This window comes from Manacus vitellinus, unplaced genomic scaffold, assembly GCF_001715985.3.
Source record: "Manacus vitellinus isolate BGI_N305 unplaced genomic scaffold, ASM171598v3 scaffold_2_pilon, whole genome shotgun sequence".
NCBI classification, from domain to species: Eukaryota; Metazoa; Chordata; class Aves; order Passeriformes; family Pipridae; genus Manacus; species Manacus vitellinus.
Window position 1 is genome coordinate 4,812,041 of NW_021940208.1, and position 21,666 is coordinate 4,833,706.

General features: G+C 38.6%; 1 protein-coding gene across 4 annotated transcripts in view; it reads right to left on the reverse strand.

Annotated features, from left to right (window-relative positions):
- The window catches only part of GRM5 (glutamate metabotropic receptor 5), a 238,295-nt gene extending 217,351 nt beyond the window's left edge, over window positions 1-20,944 (reverse strand). For 2 of the 4 annotated variants that reach the window (XM_018071433.2, XM_018071432.2), the window contains exons 1-2: window positions 19,162-19,483; window positions 10,693-11,574 (exon numbers count right to left, since the gene is read on the reverse strand). In XM_018071433.2, coding sequence (XP_017926922.1) covers window positions 10,693-11,371 — 679 coding nt within the window. In that variant the 5' untranslated portion in view covers window positions 11,372-11,574; window positions 19,162-19,483. Of the gene's footprint in view, window positions 1-10,692; window positions 11,575-19,161; window positions 19,484-20,711; window positions 20,803-20,837 lie in introns of those variants that run through there. The other 2 variants (XM_008928326.3, XM_018071431.2) reach the window with 2 other exon arrangements.
- Window positions 20,945-21,666: the final 722 nt, after the last annotated feature.

Genomic DNA, 21,666 nt, shown 5'->3' on the forward strand with positions numbered 1-21,666 from the left:
GATATGTCCATAGGAACGGACATGCCAAAAAAAGGTTGAGCATTGAAATACCCTGTAGAGCGGGCTTCCAAAGCAGAGATGTAAGTCAGAGAAAGAGAGAATCTGATATAACTTCAACATTTTTAGACCCCTTAAATTGAGCTCTTCTCATACTTTCCCTTTACAGAAAGAAATAGGTCAGACAAATTGCCTGTCTTTTTACGTATGAATGAAAAGGAGCAAGGACGGTAACTTCACATCCCACAGCACTGTTGGAATGAAAAAAACAAAGAAGCCATTTTTATATATAACCATAACTGAAGACATATGAGAAGCTTGTATTGGAAAGATAATATGCACTCTCTCACAATTCAATTTTGGGCACATATCCTAATCTTTTTGAAAGCTTCAGTTTATGTGAAAAGGATTTGAGTCCTGCATTTTTCTGTAGTAAAGATGAAAAAAAAAAGGAAAAACTACTCACCTATCAAATGCAGTCTGAGGTTCTATTCTACTCATTAAACCAAATAAGCAGCACCTAAAGGTTTTTATTAATTTTCCTCCCTGGAATTCTTTGGAAACCTATTATAAAATTCTTCTCTGAGATGCAAAGTCAACATGGAAATGGGAAAGGAGATGAACCTCACTGCTAGTCCTCCATCAACAGAAGGTGTAAGATCCCTTTCCAAACTTCTAGCTTTTGCTCCTTTTCCATGCCTAAATACAGTTCCACTCGCTGTCAGGATTCAGCACTGCTTCTGGATCACAGTCATACTGAGCCAATACTTTCTGCAAGCCAGGGGACACCCCCAAGACCATGTCTGCATCCTCCCTGACTGCTCACTTCTCTTGCTTACAAGGACCATCTTCAAAGCAACCTGATGGAGAGAAAGTGGGTGAGAGATGGTGTTGGGTTCTTCAAGTGCAACATATTTTGTCCAAGAACCTTCATTTGAGAATGAAGTTGGGTATGAAGATTGTTGAAGGTAAAATAGAGGAATAATTTCAGCTTATCTTTCATCTTCAAGGCTCTGCTTGCATATGAAAAAATGTCCCATTTTTCACTAAATGCCAAACCTGCATATTGAACAATAGCTATACTCTAGGATTTAAGATAAAATAAATTTAGACTTGTTGGAAAATATATCTAGTTCGAATCAGATCTTTTAAAAGGAGAATCTGGACTTTAAAGCCTGAACTTTAAAAGACAGACTTCTCCAGGTGAAAGAACTTTAAAAAGAGTGTGCAATTTTGATGGCCTTTTTTTTTAACTAGGACTCAGCCTGCATTGGTTGATAGTCATGGTCACATATACCAAAAGTTTTAGAAAATTTCAAATCAGTGCATCCTATCTTATTCACAAATTTTTTTACATGAAATTATTTGGTAATCTTATTTTGAGCAGGGTGAGATAAGAGGGGGAAAAAAATCAGACCTAATTAGGGGGAAGAAGTAAAGAATTAATGTAACCAGAAAAGAGACAGGGAGAAGTTAAAAAAAAACAAACCACCAAACTTTGAGGAAGAGGAAATAGAAAGTCAGATGGGCAGATTCAAGATAAGATGGAAGCAGATTTGTAAAAGGCAAAAATAAATAGTACAAGATTACAGGTCACCAAGGTATTGATTTGCAAATAAGATAAGAAAGAGCACCTTGTATGTTGATCTCTAGAAAACCATTTCCTGCCTCACTTCAGGCTGAAGAAGTAAATGGAGTACCAATCTCACTAAAAAATAAGGGTACATGCTCTTAAAAAAAAGGATTTGACAAATCTGGAAAGATTCGTATAAAGTCTATAAGAATAACTTAGCATCTTGAAAACCCACTTCACAGAAGTGACAGGAGAACTATAGCTCTCTGGTTTAGTCAAAATAAAGATTAGAACAGTGCCTGGGAAAAGAAGATTTTCCCTAGGAAGAACTTATCGTGATAAAGGGTGATAGGTTGGAGCAACACAGTTGATTATCTCATCTGAAAAGTGAGTAATTCACAGTCTGAACAGACTACCTGACAGTGAAATCAACTTATGTCTTTACATAAGATCCTTAAGTGAAGATGCTCGGTATGCATTTTCATAAGCAATATATTTTAGCCAAAGTAATAACTACTAATAATTAGCTGGCATTTTATTACGTATCTTACCTATCAGAATTAGGATATGGAGAATAGATTTCTGTACATTCAAATCAGGGAAAAGTGAACATGTTCTGTGATTCCACAATTCATGATCAACCATAGTTTATATATATTTGCCTTATGTACTCCAGAATAGCAATCTAGGACAACTGATTCACCTGCTGTAACTATCTTCTTCACAGAAGTAAGGTAATTTCCTAGATTCTGATCATAGTCCCCTCAATAAGACTTTGCAGTACCTCTATTCTTCCTCCTAATGCCTATAACATCACCTAGGAAGTTAGAAGAAATGTATCTCAGGAAGGAAAACTAAAGGAAAAAAAAATCTAACTTTAGTTCAAAACAAATAGGAAGTATTTGACTAGATCACAGCAGACTGAGGGACAGTCTGTTGAGAAATTTTCCTCATACTTGCGCTGTTCTCAACAGTTAAGTTGCATTTTGGCTGTGGGATTAATTCAGTGTCATGGTTTACCATCCCCTCCAGATATTGTCTTTCCACTTCATCTAGTACATATTGCACTTTGAGAAACAGCCATTCCCTATACGTTGTTTGGCTGCTCTTTCACAATGTAATTGATTTTATATGGAGGCTTTTAACTACATCACCTTGATTATGTATTTGCCCAGCCACAAATGTTGTCAAACACTTCCAGAAAGAAAAATCAAATTCCTAAGTTAAAGGAAACCTTAAATACACTCTTTTCCAGTCAACATATTTAGAAAGATGAGTTAAATTATGTTCATTTAAAAACAAGGCAGTGATTTATGAACAGGATTGTCTCAAAATTTGATTGCCAAGGTAGATGGCAACTGTTCTGTTAATAACCTTCCCAATCAGTTATTTAACTTATAGACATACAAAATAATTATATAAACACTATGTGTTACAGCATGGTATGCCTCCACATCACGAGCCTGCAATCAGATTTTAGTAAGACGGATGCAATATTATTCTCTGTCCAGTGGCTTTCAAATTAAATTAAGGTAAAGTCTATAATTTTTGACTCACCTCCAAGATCACTGTCTCCTGCATGATTCAAGATTCAGCAAATGAAAACTACCTTAGGGAAGACTAAAAATTTAAAAGATCCAGCATAGGCCCTTTGCATTTTCTTAGCTTTCAGTGATATCACAAGTTAGCTCTTGTAAGCCCAGGAAATATCCTTCATGTATGGACCAATATAAATATATATTCTGCTCCTTAACTGTACGTGAAGTTCCCAATTTTGAAGCTTCATTGATTTAATTCTTGCACTACTAAGCTGCCTACAATATGTTTTTGATGCATAAAGATACTGATAAGTGCAGGACATCTTCCTTTCCTTGTTTATGTAACAAATTAAATTCTGTATTCTTGTAAAGCCTTTTCATACCCGAGGTCTCAAACCAGCCCTCTGGAAAGTGGGTTCTCATGCTAGTCTTTTCAGTGATGTTGGTTAGTTTTTTTCCATCTCTCTCCCATTATTCCCTGCCTTCAACAGAACCCTGATCTCCCCTGAATTCTCAATAACAGGATATATTTCCAGGAATATTAAATAATATTTTGAGTTCATTTTTTTTTCATATATTAAAGTGTACCAATTGTGTTTTTGACCTTGAAATCTATGAAAAATTACTTCACAAATTAATGATTTAAATTTCCTGTCACCAGGTAGCATACATGACAAAAGAAAAATCTATGGTTTCAAGAATAAGAAATACAGATTCAGAAGTACCACAAATGTTTACAAATAATAAATAATGGGACCCGGTTCATTAGCTTCTCTTTGACTATTGGATTAATGAGATGTCAACGTATCCAAAAATATTTAATTTGTATACAGGATTGGTGATATGAAACACATGTTAAATAAGATGGGATGTGAAGGGAAACTTCCAACTCCTTCCTGAATAAAATGCTTTTTATCAAAACTGGTAAAGAACACTAATATTTGTGTTAAAAGTTAAAAGCAGTTAAAAGTTCACACCTCGTAGAATGAAATTCCCATTTGATTTATCAAGTTATCTTTTATTGTCTCTTTTAATATAACTACATGTCAAGTAGTTTATTTTTACCAACTTTTAAGTTTTATCACAGCTTTCAACCATCAAAAAATGTTATTTACGTTTTCAATTCTGACGGGATAAAAATACTTTGGGAACTTTTTTTTAAATTGTATGGAATATCTGTTTTCCGGCCAATTCTATAGCATGTATTTTTTTAATCTCAAAGACAAAATATCAATGAGAGAAAAAATATCAGTGAGGAAAGTGAATCACACTGTCAGTACCCATAGCAATCTGATAGCACATATAGGAAGGACTGTCTTTTGTAAATCTGCTCTGACCCAGCAAGTACTGTGCAGTGCAACTGTGCAGTTTTCTGAAAGATTTCCAAATCTCATCAACCTAATAGATCCTTCCCTGACTGAAGAGGTGCACCCTGGGGATGAGGACAATAACTGTTCCATTTCCAGGTTTTAAGCAGCAGAAAAATGGAAGATGAAGCTGGAGGTTGCTGCATTCCCATTGTTTCTTCTCAGTGAAGGCAAGTTTCATGACACTGCAACTTTCATTGAGTTGCTATGGAGTCTAAGTGGCAGAAAAAGTGACATTCAAACATTTAGCACCTAAACAAAAAAAGCAAAAAGCATATTTTGATGATCCAAGTGACCTGCTCTTAGCTAAGTTCATCTTACATAAAAAAGTGATTTTTCTTTTAAAGCTTGAGAATAGTAGACCTCCTTGCTGAATAGTACACCACCTTCCCATTGCTGTCTCATGGTATTTCCCCAAAGAATCTTCATCCCCATTATATTCACAAAATGAAGGGTATACAAATAAGAACACGCCTCTCACTTTGTATTTTCCTGTCAGTCAAGATCCTTCACAGTAGGTATGTCTGGTCTGAGCAGTCTAACAGCAATGTTAAAATGTTTTCTGGGTAGTCACTCACTGCAGAACAAAGTAAACATTAGTTCAATACTACTTCAGTTTTCTGTCTCAGTATTCCCATCTGAGAGATTGCATTTGCTCACTTTCCACAACTGGGATGCTAGGATAAATATTTGAAATTAGGAAGAAAAAATCTACCTCTGCTGCACATGCCAACATTCAATAAAAATGAGCAAACAGACGGATAGGATTAGAACTTGGGTTGGGTTTTCATTTCCCGTATTTTCTTTCAGATGAGAGATATTTTTCATTTTTGTTACAAGATTAATGTGATTAAGAGCATATCAAATTCTGATCATCCTGATCTCAAAATTTATGCTTGAAACAGTTAAAAAGTAATTTCAGAAACCCCCAAAACACAGTTATTTTGCTCAATGGTAAAAATTCAACATTGCTGAAATGGAACATTCTCCAGTCTTCAGAGAGGATATCCTTCAATTTTCAAAAATATATTTTTAGAAATAAATTTTCTCTTCAACTGAAAATGTTTTCTTGGACTAGCACAGACCTTTTTGGTATATTGTTTCAATGTGGGAGTTTTTCTGCATATAAAGCATGAAAAAATATGAAAACATGAAAAATAACCTATGCTTAAAAAAAAAACATAATTTTCAATCATATTACTTTGTGAAAAGCAAATAATATTTCTGACCGTGATACAATTGTCGTATCAAAAGAAGAATAATCTTGAGTCTAAACGAAAAATCTCATGTAAGCACAGATTGTTCCAAAAAGCAGGTTTAACATCAACTTGTTGCAGCTTTTTTGCTCATTTCTTCCTCTTTATCACACAGACTATGACTAATTTTAATTTTGCTTTTTATTTGGTAGCAAAGGATGGGGGCAAAAACAATCTTGTAACCAGACACATTTGAACAAATATGGAAGGGACTGTGTGAAATAATTCTTATCTGCAGGGGGAAAAAGTTCTGCCTTTGTTATGCTTGCCAGATTACATCCCAAAAAAATTAATGTGAACCACCTCTTTATATGCACTTATGACAGATTCAAATGGAGGAAAGTAATATTAAACAGAGAGTACTTTGAGGATGAGTTTGATCCAATGTTTATCTGAAGAGCTGTCTGAAGAAAATGTCAACAATGGTTTATTTCTTAAGACTGTGTTCAAAAGCAAATTACACCTTTTACATAATGGAACTAGATTTATCCCTTGTCAACCCCAATACATTTGGCTTACGGTATTTCAATTGTACCCCTGTACAGTTCTATTTTTCCAGCATACATCACCTCTTCATCCCATTCAGTGTAGCAAAATAAATGGTTTCCAATGGCAATAGAAATTGCCTTTCTAGCTACTAATTACTTTGACTCCAGGCAAATTTTAAGCACGGATTCTAAGGCATTGACCTTGTTTCTGACTAGGAAGGTTTGACCCAAATGTCAATCTAGTCAACAGGAGGGTATCGAGTTCAAACCAGCTTTCAAAATGAAGCCTTCAAACTGCAATGATAGGAAAAGAGAAAATTGTGCATATTTTTCTCAGATCTTTCAAAAAGACCAGGGAAGGCTTTCCTATGGGAAATGAGGTAAACAGGCAGCTCTTTGTCTCTTTAAGTGGCCAGCCAGCCTCTCCCTGGTTTCTCCAACCATTTCCCATTATTTGTGGGGTCAAGTGGTTAAGCAAGAAAAGGTTGAGACAAAATGCTTGTGGTGTATGAGCTGCGTGGCCCATCTGCATGCCAGCCATCACCACCCAAAAGCCAAACAGGTACAAATTTTTCTCTCTACACCTTCCTATGTGCATCAGTTTCCATGGAGGTGGACAACATGAGCTAAAAAGAATTTCTAACATGCTTGAGAAATTGGGAGACTAAACTAGGGGACTTCTCTCTTCTGTGTTACCTTGCTTCAGAGAGATGCACAGGCAGAGTATTCAGTTACATTATTGACTTGCTGTCTGTCTGTGAAGTTGGTTTAAAAAGTGAATGGTGGTTTAGTTTTAAGGAAAATTTGTTTAAGCACAGCTCACATCACAGTGTTTGAAAAAAACATCTGTAAGGTTAACTGAAAGAATTAGATCAGTAGGTAACTCCAGTACACCCTTCATGCCTATTGTAGCAATCCATAAAGTTGAAGACACTTCAGGCTTTAAACAACAAGTCCTCAGTACAAGGAGTTTCACATCACAGGTTCCGTCATTCCTGCTCAGTCCTAGCTCTCTGCCTTGCAGTGTTAACTTATTTGTTCATGGGGCCACAGTGTGGCCTGTACTACAGAACTGATAAGGTTTTTTGAAAAAAGAGCCCTCATGGTGTGTGAAAAAGGTTTGTTTTAAATCCAGATTGGTTCAGAGTAGAGGCCCACAAAAGATTCAATGAAAGGAAGAATTGGGGAGTGGGTAAAATAACAATAATAATAACTCCTGAAAAAGTCAAGCAAGGCAGAGTTACAACTCAAGACTTGCAAAGATTTTTGAAAGGCCTATGTAAAATACATAGTAAGTGAAGATGACCACTGTTTTATGAGAAGTATCATTCATTTGTTTCTTACATTTCCCATTGAAGGGATTGCCGAAACTTCCACTGTAAAATTACAAGAGCTACACTGACAGTAGTCCTTGTTACCTTCCCATTTTTAGGAAAAACAATTGACTTTTAGTGGTTACTTGTATATCGGAAGGTATCACCTAGATTAAATTGTGATGCTAAATGTCAAAGGAGCAAAGCTAACAAGAATCTCTCAAACTTTTTTTGTTTGTTTTAAATATGGAAGTCTTAAGTAAGGATTTAATAACACACCTTCAGATTAACCCCCCAGAATTTTAATAATCCACTGAAAATACAGATAATTATTTAATGCATATGGAAAGATTCAAACAAGAAGCCTTTTATTGTGAAACTACTGGTGTATTGTAGGCTTTTCTTACACTGGATCAAAAAGAGATCTGTAAATTTATCTGCTGATAGAACTATGAAAGCAATTAAATAACCAGTCTTTTTATGCATCTTCTTTTCTCCACATCCAGCTTGGGAAGAGAGGACCCTCCCCCTCCTTGGAAATCCTTCACAGAAATCAAAGATCATATTTCAGAAGAATATGCTTAATGAATAAAAATTAACTAAAGTTAATGAATGTAGATGGCCAGAACTATTGGAAGCATGGAAAGAAGGACTACTTTCAATGGGAGGTCAAGATCCTACATCAGTAAAAACTCCAAAGAACAGGATTCAATATTTTTTTTTCTATTTTGAAATAATAACTATGAATGTAGTACACTGAGTTGAGCAGCATATCTGGAATGTTTACAAGTAAACAAATATTATATTAAAAATAATTGCAAAAAAAACCCAAAAAACCAAAATCACAGACAACAAAAACCAAACCAAACCAACCAACCAAACAAGCAAGCAACCCAAAACTCTCTTTTGCTTATTTACTCAATTCCTTTTCTTTAAGACTCGTGTGTAGGGTTTTTAATAGTGTTTTTAAGGGGTTACCTGTGCCATAATCTTTGGAAAGTGCCCAGAACATCAGACTTTGTCACATTTCACCTTGTTCAGTTTGTATTTTTCTATCCCATGATAAATATTGTATCTTCTATTGTAATAAAACTTTTGTGTGATGTTATTTACCTGGAAAACCTATTCATCATCATGATCAGACCATGCAAATAGATGACAGAATCAGAGGGTTCTCAGAACCAAAGTTTGATGTTCTTTCACTGAAGTCCAGAATTATATTGCTGTAAATACAACATGAATGAAGCCTCAGGTATTAACAACATACCACCTATCTCGTCCACATTAATAATGGCAGAAGCAGGGACACGTTGTACTACATATATCATTCATCATTTCTCCTTCTTCACATTCAGCTCTTCTCTCATTTACTTCTCTTGTATTGACCATAGCATCTATGTTCCACTCCAACCATTGTTTCCCTATTCCCTTCTTTCCAATGCACAGTACAAATTTCCTCTGCCGTGAGACTAACGTGCCATATGTTACTATCTGCTCCAAAGAGTGTCCGCAGAAAATGGTAAAAGTACCGATTTTCATTCTGTGAAGAATCAGGCCTTGATATAAGCTTGAGGATTCCCACATAGAATATAAAAGCATCCCATCTCAATAAGGATAGGTGTAAAAGTAGTACATAGACAAAACTAGACGAGTCATCAAAAGCAGTCAGGATATAAAATCTTATGGTAATGTGATATGTCAATGGCATTATTTTTTACCATGATGCTATTCATACATATTTGTGAAGGCAAGGCTGCACACCTAGCCACGCCAAAGGCTGGTACAGAACACCTTCATTAGATTATATAATGTAGAGAGTGATTTATACACTGTTTTATAGACTGAAGTTTTAGATTAAACTGCTAATATATTCATGCATCCCCATACAAAAGAGGTTGCAGTTATTTACCAGCTTTGACTAGCATGATGGAAACAGGATTGCGTCAATCTGCATGCAAGACTAGCATTGGACCAGTATCTCCTCAAAAAGGGCTTTGAATATTATACAGTCTGCCAGAGAAACATACTCAATGTGTGGGAAGGGCAATCTGCTCTCTATTGGTTGTAATAAAGCCAGCAGCATCTGCTGCTGTTCAGCAACGTTGCCACCACTACTCATTCTCTTAACATTTTTCATTTCCAGATTGTATTTTGAGCCTTCCATTCAGAAGTTGTCTGTTTGAACAGAGGCAACATGGTGAAGTCCTAAAACTCATCACAGAACCTAATTCTGTAAAATTCATTAAATGGTCATGTTAGGGGCTGATGAAACCTACTCTTAAGGCAGTATGAAATTCTAGTCACTTATAACAACATGAAACCACTCAACTCTGCCAGTACAAGAAATAACAAAATCAAGTAAGCTTTCCCATAGCATATCCCCCTAATCATATTCTTTATGAAAACTGGGTAAAAGGCTTAAGCTCTACCTCTAATAAATAAAAAGAGGAAAGCAATCTAGCCCACAGTTCCGATTTTCTGGACAACTGATAAAAGCAATTTAGCAGACATGGAGCATATCTCTGTGAAGAAGATGCAAGGAGATTTGCCTTGCTCTCTTGCAAAACCAATGTAGATATGGAGCAAGAAGTCGGTTCTATACTGAGTGTCATAAAAAGGACGGAAACAGTTCTGATCTCAGGGAGATAGGACAACTTGCATTCAGGTATTATCTAGAATTGCATGTTTTCTAGTATCCGTGCCTCTGTAACTCAGATGTTAAGCAGGAACGCATTCTGACTCACCTATAGTTTCAAATTATGATTTAACTGTCATCTGCACTATGAAGACCAGATGCTTTCTCACTACACATTGATCTTAATATAGTCAAAATTATTATTCTACATAAATACAGTAATTGGTAGATAAAGAAAAATAAATAAACGTCTACTAAATTAAATTAAGGTCACTTAGGAGACTTCAGAGCAAGCACTTTTACTAATAAGTAGCATAGAGCACACACAATCCTGTGTTTCAAACTTTGTTTTCAGCCATTGACAAAATGATGCTACTTCAGACCCACAGAGAATGTGAAGTTATTATTAAGTAAAGTCTGTACTATTGACAACTGACTGGCAAAAACCCAACATCATCATCCATCTATTAGACAACATCAGAGTAGTTCAAAGGCATTCTTATATGTTAAAAAACAGCCTCTTACCTTCAGTATGTACAGCAGAAACATAGGTCCAGTTATAGCGTTTGACAATGTCCACCATAGCCTTTGCTTGCTGTGCATCAGATGGCACAACTCTCATAAAATACTTGAACAGAGTTTTATCGCTTAGGTCCATACTTGTGGCAGAATAAGCAATCTGAGGTATATTGAAAAGCTGCAACAAGTTCTGGACCTGGATAGCAACAGAGCTAGAGCCAGGTCCAATGACACCAACAATGGGTTTCTTGGAGTGGAAAGACGATGATGTTCCATCCACACATCGCACCATCCCTTCCTCCTCTTCTGATGAAATAAGAGAGTCTCTTATAAACTCAATGCTCTGCTCCAGAGCCACAGCAGAATGCCAGCAGGAGTCCCTTATTTCACATCCTAGAGTTATATTTGGCAACAGTGTGGGGTCCAAATTAATTCTGTCAAGGGTATGTAACATTGCCTCCACTCTTTGAATGCCATACTGCTCTCTTACCTCTCCACATTTCCTCTCGTGAACCTTGTCAACAGTTGGCTGATGATGGACAGAGAATAGAGCTCCAATGATAATATCACCAGGCATGTGTGCAACCACCCTTCTTTCATTTGCCTGTGCTGAAACCAAAAGCCCAAAGTTCCCACAGACATCTTCCTTCAACAGCAAGATTGCAAGGAACAGCAAAAGGACCATTTTAGGAAATGGTTTAGGCTGGTAGAGACAGCATGATGGAACAAAGTTGGAGAGCTGGTGAAAAGCAGTTATCAAATCTTTTGGATAAAAAACCCACTATGCTGATGCTTAGTTAGGAGTTTGCTTGTATTCTCTAAGGAGTCACCATCATCTCCGCGTGGATACCTATGCAGAGCTGCACATGTGGTCATAATCCTCATAACCTTCAAAAATGAATAAATAAGAGAAAGAGCTTTAAAATGATTTATAAAGTCAACTTTATAATCTCTTGTAAGATTGCACCTATTCCTACTGCTGTCAATGACTGTAATACATTTTCCCTTATGTATGCTTGCCTTCATCATTTTCAAGCTGGAAAACTTTATCACACTTCAGTGTTTCACAATGCTAGGCTTGTACTTCTGCTAGTATAAACCAACATCTTTCTCTTTGACACTCTTGTTTAAAAATTCTTTGGGGAAATGTTTTCAAAAGCACTAAAGACAGGCAAGTATTTAATTCCACAGAAGAATTCAAAAGCAACTGCCTTTAATTTCAGACACTTTCTATATCTCAAATACATACATCCCACTAATGGGGATGTACTCTATTATCAGCTACAGCATTAGGAAGTGGTTGTTGACACATAAAGCTGTTACTCTAAGGAATGCAGAATCTATAAACCTATTTTTTCATTGCAAGACACAACTTGAAACAAAATAACTTTTAAAATAAGTTAAGATTAAGAAAACTGTTTGATATTAATATTTATATTTGTTTTAAGCAAAGGAACAGTAATTAGAAAACATCAGAGTAGTGAAATTATTTTAATCTTTTTATATTATTACTTCAAAAATTGCCAAAAAACAGTTTGAAAAGTCCTTGTAGACTATAAACAACACTGGTAGAAAGAAGGCAACACAGAGACTATACAGATGCACTGATGCCTAAAATATTTGATCTGTTACGTTTACCGACAGTCTGCAACGCAATCTGTACCCATCTCTAGTGTTGCTGAAGGATTAAAAAAAAAAAAAAAGCCAACCAGAAAATACTTCACATCTCGGGCTGTGGTTAATGGAAATTGAAAATGTTCTACACCTAGCAGTGGATTTGCAGAAGAATGCTTCTGGATTTAAATACAGTGCTTAAGCAGTGGTTTGTCCAAGTCTTGACCCCTGAGCACATTAAAGTACTATCTATTGCTCCACACCTGCCAGTGAATACATTGATAGTAGAGAAAGCTAAGCACACTCTTAAATACAGAAAGATGCTGAGCTATTTAGTGAACCATATGCCCACTTTCATTATTGACAAAACAACTGAAAAATTATGGGGCAGAGCCTGACCTCAGTTTTATCAGCATAAATCTTTTGATGTAATAAAAAAATAAAAAATCTCCATAAATTTCAGACACCACCAATCATTTCTAGCCATTACTAATGACTCTGATACCATCTAGGTACTGTAAAGTGAAAGAAACACTTGCTGTAGGAAATCTACCTCTGTTTCTTCCAGGTTGAAAATCTCACAGTATTTTAATCTTGAATTTACTCCTCACAGCAAGGTCATTCAGTATAGCGCCAAGTAAAACTCTTCCTGATTCTGAAGAAGAGACATGTAATCTAAAAACTCTTTTCTGTTTGATGTTAGGTTTGTTCAATTATTATTTTACCTAGACTTCTATAAATTATAAAGTATTTACACAGGGGAAATCATGCCATAGTTTCAGCGAGTATTCCCAAATAAAATCTAAATCTTTAAAAAGAGAAAATATTGAATATAATTTTTTTAATGTTAATCACAATATTGTTATGTTCATGTAATACTAATTTTTAATATTATAAAGTCCTAATAATAATATAAAAGTCAGACAACTGTAAAACACTTCAATAAGGTTTGTGGTTTTTTTAGTCTGTAAAGGGTTGGCTTATCAATACTGCAACCCTTTGCCACTAAGGAATAACAACAGTTCAGTTCAGGTTAATTAGTCTCTAATTACAGGCTATCACTATTGCTTATGTCTTGTAATTGTTTGTTCCATGACTCTGAAGTTGGTACCGCATAATTCGAAAACAGTCTGAAGGGCGAATGACAGGAGATATCTTTTTACAATATCAAAACTATTAAATTCCTATGACTTTAATTAATTGAATGTATTATAACTTTAAAAATATTTAATTATTTATTAACTTACAAACATTTGGACAGCAATAGTACTCTGTTATTTAAAGCCATGGATCCTTATTTTTCTGAGCTTCTCAAATTAAAACTATGTGTTCAAACCACAAGTATATTTAGAGAAATGCCAACTCTGCCTCAGATTGTAACTGGATATACAATTAGATGCCTTTTATAACCAAGTTGTCTGTGAATCTGCATATGTACAAAGAGAGAGAGTTCAGAGAGTTAGGGTGAGCTTGTGGACTGAAAAAAGTATCCAATGCCCATCCACCATTTCAGTTCTACAACACACATTGACCAAATTTCTTGGTCTTATGTCTATGAATTAAATAATTCCATACAGGATATATGGGGAAGAGAGGACAGTAAGGCTATTTTTATCTCCTTCACTACAAAGAACAGCTGTTTGCCCTTCTCTGTCTGCAGTTGTATCTATCAGTATAAAATTACAGGGTAAAGAATGAGGCAAAGCTGAAAGTCTCCTTTATATTTCTGCTTCCAAAATGTTAGCCTATATTATAGCTGGGGGATTCCTATGGCCCAAAAGCAGGTTCTGAAAGCAATAAAATCCTTCAACTCCATGGCATCCAAGGGAAAAGAAGGAGTCAGATGCAGACTGCAGTTGCTCTAAACTAATGAACTTTCTTCACTGTACTAAAGTGAAATTCAATTTACTTGGGACTTAAACTGTTACTAATTACACTGAGAACACTGTTTACTTTTTATATTATTAGGCTTAGGACTTGCATCCAAGTACCCAAAGTCAATGTGGGTTTTTTGTGGGATTTTGTGATGTAATGAAACAATCTGGAATTTATATTGACATGGCTAAGTGAGCCTAATAAATTTCAATGGATTTTTATTTGTATAATAGAGATCTGGTTCTGAGAGCATACTCTTGTGCTCATAAACTTAAAAATCACAGAATGGTTGAGGTGGAAAGGCACTTCAGGAAGTTATCTGGTCCATCCACCCCACTTTAAGTTCAACTAGAGCAGATTTCCTAGCTTCATGTCCAGTCAGCTTTTCAATATCTCTGAGGATGGAGCCTCCACAACTTTTCTGGGCAACCTGTTTAGCCACAAATTGAAAAGGACTGGGTTTTTTAATATATTTAAACAGAATTTCCTGTATTTCAACTTATTCTTCTTGTCTGTATCCATCCTTCTGATGTATACAGCTGGTCGTGTCATGCGAAGATACCATGAGAGTAATTAGGTAAAAAAATCCCAATTTAAGCCAAAATGACTGAGCAGAGAGCTGATAGACTAAGCACACTTATTACATTTCCTGGAGAACATTCTCCTGAAGAGAATATGGCCAAGGGAACTACTCAAATATACAATTTTACTGTGCTTCTGTCCCAAGAGAATCACCAAGAAGTCACTTCTTGTTTTGATTACCATTCTCTCTTACTATAGGAAGCTTATTATTGCAAGTAGGATGAGTACTAAAATAAAACTAAGTAAAATTTTATAAGCTTAAATATAATTCCTCTTTAAATTGTTATGGATAACCCTAAAGGGAATTTGACATGCTATAGGCTTCAGACTGACAACAGAGGTATCAGCAATATCAAAGACAGTGAACTGTAATGGGAATTATTTCCCAATTAATAATTTATCTTCTTTTACTTGCTTTCATTGATGAACACCATGCACAGCACTTATGGTCAAATTTATTTTTCACACTGTCAATTTCTTCAGCATCAATGGACTTACCCTAAATTTACTGCAACATAAGCAAAATTAAATCAGGTACCTAATTACTGGTGTATCAAGGTTCCTAGTTTATTTCAGTTATGAATCTAACTATAAATTAATCCTGAGTTCACGTGCTTTAACAATAGATGACAGATGCTTTGGTCTCAATCTTCTGGTGCATTAGCTTCACACTTGGAGCAATTGCAGAAGTAGTGAGACAAAAAAATAACTCTGCCTATCTGTCCTTTGCTCAGTCTTGCCACAGACAAAAATTTTTGGGCTACCCAGATGGCTGAAGACACAGATCTGATGAAACACTCAACATGTTCCTATAACCTCTGTTCTCCCTGGCAAGAAAATCTTCATGCCAGTCTCTGATTCTCAGCTGTACCCTTAGGGCAGAGTTCCAGCTACTTCATGTTGAGGTTTAACTGAGTAGAAAATGAGCATCTGTAATATTCCATGAAACATCACACAAATCTTTCATCATTAAAATATAAATCTTTCAAAATTATTTCAATCTCAAATGCATGTCCACCTGTACTTGCAGTCTGTACAGACCAAAAGAAACAAAAAAAGCATTAATATCTAAGGGCACTAAATAAATTTTGATCAAAAACCCACTATGAACAGCAGTTCACAAAGTGCTGATTTTCCAGTATGTACGTGGCTGAGAGTTTATACATGGAGTACATCTGACTGTTCTTAAGGGCTTCTGCTACCGCACGTGTAACTGTGTTTAAACCTAAAGGATGACACCCTTTCCTGCTGTGACTTACATTATTATAGCAGCGCCCACTAGTGACCCCAGAGTGAAGCACCTGTCTGCTTTGCAACCTGAATCCTCTTGGCTCTGTAGTTTCTAATAGGTAAAACACGAATTCAGCAAAGGGATTTTTTTTTTAATTTATTCTTTTCTACCTCATGAAAAAAATAATCAAAAGACAGGAGTAGAAATGCTTTAGTTCAGACTTCTTCTTTGTTACAATTTTGTAAGTTTACAGCCTGCTTGTTCATAATCTCTGAATTTTAAGGCAGATTTAAATATTAAAAATAAAATGTCAGATTATTGAATCGCAGAACAGTGCTGTGATAGAGTGAGAACTCATGGTCCAATCCAACAAAGCACTCAGGAACATGTTCACTGTTTATCAGATGAAGAATACTATTGATCAAATATCTATAAAGGCTTATCTAAAGTTTAAGGTCCCTCTTAAAGGATTTTCAGGATCAGAACAATCACAAAAACTAGCATCCTTAAAATCCATTCATTTGTAGTGACAAAATTTATTTATATGCTATATTTGTATAACTTACAGCCATATACCTGCTGAGTAAATTCTTTCCAGGTATTCATTTACAGTATAAACCACAACTAATTTAAATCCATCAGATATGAGATAATATGTGTTGATATGGATCAAATCAGTATATCACAAGAAATTAATTGAGGTTTTGTCATCAGAGAAGACAAAACCTTAGCAAGCAGAAACTGAATTACTGGTCCAGAGTCAGTCATGTCACTTATCACGCAGCGAAGATCTTTCAGTAGCAAAACATGGAACAGTCTTAGAAAAACAATTACATACGGAGAGAGACCTCTCAGCTCATCTCAGTTGGGATCAATGTCAGGAAAAAGTGTACACTCAGGATGCTAAGGCATGCTGAATTCTGCTGGTTATTGGCATTGCAAACTCTAAACATTGGGTTCAAGCTGTTCTGGTAATCTATCTCCCAATGCTCAGGGGAGGCTCGCTTTGCAGAAGGTACCCCATACCCCTTCCTCAGAGGTAATTTAGTTCAGTTAAACAAAACCTGATGCACTCAAATGGTCTTTATTTGAAAAGCGTGAAATATGAGCATCCTGTTCTGTTTCGAGATTTCTACCACTGTCATTACATTATCAGCTCTATGAATTTCAGTGAGCACTGGATAAAGTTCTTTGAGAAAGAAAACAGCCTTATAGAACAGGAGAGACTATGAAACAGTTTTCTATAATTCCACTTAGAAATAGGAAAAAAAACTAAGCAGCAAGGAAGAATTTTCACCATTTGGTCATAACAGCCACTGAAAATAACAGACTAGCATGCCGATCTTATGTCTTCATAGCTAATAAACAGAGAATGTTATAATTATCAATAAGATCCTTAGCAACAGCAGGAAGTTCTTCCCCATGCTATGCCCACACACATGCACTTTCTGGTTGATGAAACAGTTTTGGTTTTAGTATGTAGGTGTTTAAACTCCCAGGGAAACTTTCAATGATCTCTGCAATTCCACCAAATACACTGCTTACTGCTGCTGTTACCAAAAACCAGTTACACCATATGATGCAGGAATTAGTAGCTCAGGTTTGTTTTCATCTGTAATCCTAGAAATGTTATTAATTAAGAAATCTGTATGGTCTGGAGGAGATGATCAAGAAAAAAAGTAGTAGCAGATCCAAAAAACATTTTTCAGCAAGTCACAACAAGAGTGGTTATGGTGGCATTCCAGCACTGTCACTATGCCAAAATCACCACAGCTATGCTGGAAAATAGAATGAAAAGAAATCTATATAGAGACCCTAAAAAGTACTCTCTGAACATTTGAAATAAGTATTAATGCTGTGATCGTGTAACATAAAAATAAGGATGTAGTCAAAGTATTTGATAATTCGCAAAATATCAGCATGTGATAGAAATGTTTAGGAATACAGTTTATAAAAAGAAAAAAAGAAAAAAAAAGTCGTAGGGAATTTAAAGATCCTAACAGCCTCTATACATCTTTTTCTTTCAGAATTTAGAGTGGTGCATTTTTAACATGTGCCTCTGCCACTTTCAAGATGACCCCCTACTTTGTCCTCAAGACTTAGAAGAAAGAAGCGTCCTGGCTCCCAGTACAGTCAGTCACCCCCTCCCCACCACCGGAAATTGTTTCTCAGAGAAGGGTTCGGATGGGAATGGGGCCACCTGGGTGGCGGAGCCCCAGGGTGCGGGACAGCGCTGCCTGCGGGCCGCGGGCAGCGGCGGGCAAGGGAACGGGCAGCGGGAGGCGGGCAGTGGGAAGCAGACGCTGTCCCTGGTGCTGAGCACCGCTCGCCGCCGGCTTTCGCCTCTGGGCAGGTCTATGGAAGGGGAAGGCAAAAAACCAATCAGCCTAAAAATCAACCAGTGGTAAAAATTGCCACAGTGGTCACATTTGGCATGCAGGATCACATTTTTACAAATTAATTAAATAAATAGATCTGGGTCTTAGAGGAAACTATTGGATGAGGTTAACTCCCAGCATAGCTACCTGCACTGCCACAACTAAGTGGCTGTGCACACAGACGTATATATCTGTGCAAGCAGACTGGTTTTTAGGTCTCTATCTCCCTGTTTGGATAGCGGTATCACTGTCCCTCTCAATCCATAATGAATCATTTCTGTACATGGAGACATTACCTTCGATTACTAAATAAGGAACAGACAGGGCTCACTGAGCAGAGTCGAGTGATTTGTCCCAAGGTCACACAGAAAAGTCTATGGCTGAGCTAAGCCTGGCTGTCCCTGGAAAACAAATACATTCCTGTTTCCATTACACCTTCCTAGCAAGACAAATCCCCACTTGTGAACGGAAGGACTATATCACACACATCATCAAGCCCAGGTATTATAGTACCCCAGCCCCCTGCAGCTGCACACATATCCTGCTCCTGGGGAGGGATCAGTGCCTGCTTCCCTCCAGCACGCCGACACCCTGATGCCCCAGCAAACCCTAGAGAGGTACCACACCAGTTGGCTTGCTGGTCCACCAGGAGTTGTACTGGTCCTCCAGCAACCAGGGCACAGCACAAAAACAAGAGAAAGGGAGGGAGAGGGTGGAAGAGCCTCTACTGCATCCACAGGGTTTCTGTCCATAATCCAGGGCACACAAATACCCTCTCCCGCCCCACATCATTACCTTGTCCGTGGCAGCAAATGCTTCTTCCCACAGTGGTGGCAAACTGATCCTTTTGATGGCAATAATCAAGCCAGGTAGGAGTAGGTACCTCCTATTTTCAGCCACGGCAGAGAATAGCACTCCTCACACAGACCTTCTGGAGCTGAATAATCCTCAAATGCCTCTGCAAAGATCACCAGCAGGTGAGCCCCACTGGGCTAGCATTGTCACTCCTCCAGCTATAGACACATCCTGTTTTCTTCTGATCACAGGCAAATACTGAGGACCGAGTATCCTACCCCCGCGAATGCATGCACATACACAGACGCTATGCAACACGCTGTTCTCTCAGAATCGCCCAAATCTCATTTGAAAGAGGCGTGAACGGTTCCTGGATTTAAGGGAGGGGGAAGACATGAGGAGGAGGAATAAACAAACGATGAAACAACAGATGCTCTCTGGCACCATAGCCTTGGTCTTCCTAAATACTTGCTGCAGCTTGACCCACCTGCTTAAACACCTCCGCCCTTCCTCACACATGCACGGTAGCAACCTCTCTGCATTTATAAGGGGCTAACCCTGCGTTTTTCCCTGCTTTGAAGGTTGCAAAGTCCCCCTACAAACCGACACCTCCTTCCTGGCAAGTAAGAAAGCGGCAATCGGTTCAGAGCAGCATCATCCGAATGGGGGGGGGGAAAAAACCAAAACAACAAACAAACAAACAACAAAAAAAACCACAAAACAACCAAACAAAAACCTGGTTAAAACCGAGTCGCGGAGAAGAGTTTACCCCTGCGGTCCCGGCTACCGTTTGCGAACTGCCCCCGCCGAAGTTTGCTGTCCCTGGGGTCGCGGTGCTGGGATCCCGGGTACTCTGCTGCCGCACCTGCGGGTCTGGGCTGGGAGGCTAGGAGGCTCTTCGTAAGGGGGAGCACCGGGCTTCAGCGCAACTTTTTAGTGCCACCAAGTGGCATAGATCCCTCCAGGAAACCAAACAGCCTGCCAGCCGTGGGCTCTGCCTGCTGCTCTCTGGCACGGGGAGAGAGGGGGATGCGAGACTAGCGCCTACCCCACTACACACATACACAGACAGCGACATCAAGCAGAAAGGAGGGACCGTTTGCCACTGGAAGGACAGATTACCCTCTCCAGCCCTCGCCCCTTCCCCTGGCTGCAGGGCAGCAGCAACGGCAAGACGAGGACTGATGTCCCTGCCAAGGGCAGATGGAGTTACCAGCCCTACTGGTGTGTTGTGCCCCCCCGTTCCTGTTCCCTGCGGGCTGCTCCCTGCTCCTCCCCACGACAGGTGCCACTTGCAGCCACCCGTTCCTACCGGGTTCCCTCCTCTCCGGCACCCCGGGCTCCCTGGACCCACAGGCGCTGCAGTTCCCCGCCAGCCTCCTGCCTCCACAGCCAGCATCCCTGGACCGTATCTGCAGACCTACGGGCAGGCTTCTTATTTGACTACGTTCTGCCCAAAAGCTCGGTACCCCGCGACCCTTCTGCTTCCCCACCCTCCCACAAACCCCACACCAACTCTCTCCCGTGCTATCTGCTGCCCGCACGTCTACCTTGCCTCGATTAACCCTTCCCTCCCGAAGTCAACCAAAGCTTTGCATTCTCCTCTGGTATCACTGCATTCTCCCAAATCCTCCCCCTTTCCTCGCTCCCCCGTCTCACGGCTCAGCCCCACACACCCGGCTCCTGCTCCCATTCACACCCAGCCGTCCTGCTCCTCTCCAGCCCGCTGCACCACGCAGCACCGCACTGATCCTTTCCTCTGCCCGGGGTGGGCAGGGACCCCCGGCACAGGGCCGGACACGACAGCTCTGAGCTTGGGGTGGGGGTGTATGGGTATGCATGGGTGGATGGGAGGGGTCCGAGGTAGCCTGAGCCCCAGCAAACTCAACACTTCCCTGCACTCCATTGCAACAACAGCAAACACCAAGGAACCCTCACAACACAATGCTAGACAGAGATCATCTTTTTATTCGAAGCTATTCTTAGCAAATAAATAAATAAAGTAAAATAGAATAAATAAATAATAAAACAAAATGTCATTTAGGTAAAAGCTGGTCTGGCATTTAAAAGGCTGCTGGGTCTGAGCATTTACCAGCCTGTATTTGCAGGGAAGGATTAGCTCGTGCATCCATTTTCGAGAATTAACAGTCTTTCTCTGCCACTGCTCCACAGCTTGATGCTCCCTGCTGGTTCCCCCCTCTCTGGGTTGCTGCTTAAAATATTATCTTTTTTTTTAAGCAACTGCTGAATGACCCAAATCCTGCTACTTGATGTAGCTGCCCCAGTGTGACTGCACTGCCACATCTAACCTGCACCCTATCCTCCTCCACACCCCTGTCCCGCTGAGTTAACTTGAATTAACAACTTAAGAACTTAACGTTGTTGTGGAATAGAGGAAAAGGGACAGTCTTGCTATGGCTCCATCAATGATCCTAATTCCCTGTGATCCCTTTATTGCTGTCTCTCTTCCACCACATTACCAGCTTGACTGCTGCTTTCATCCCC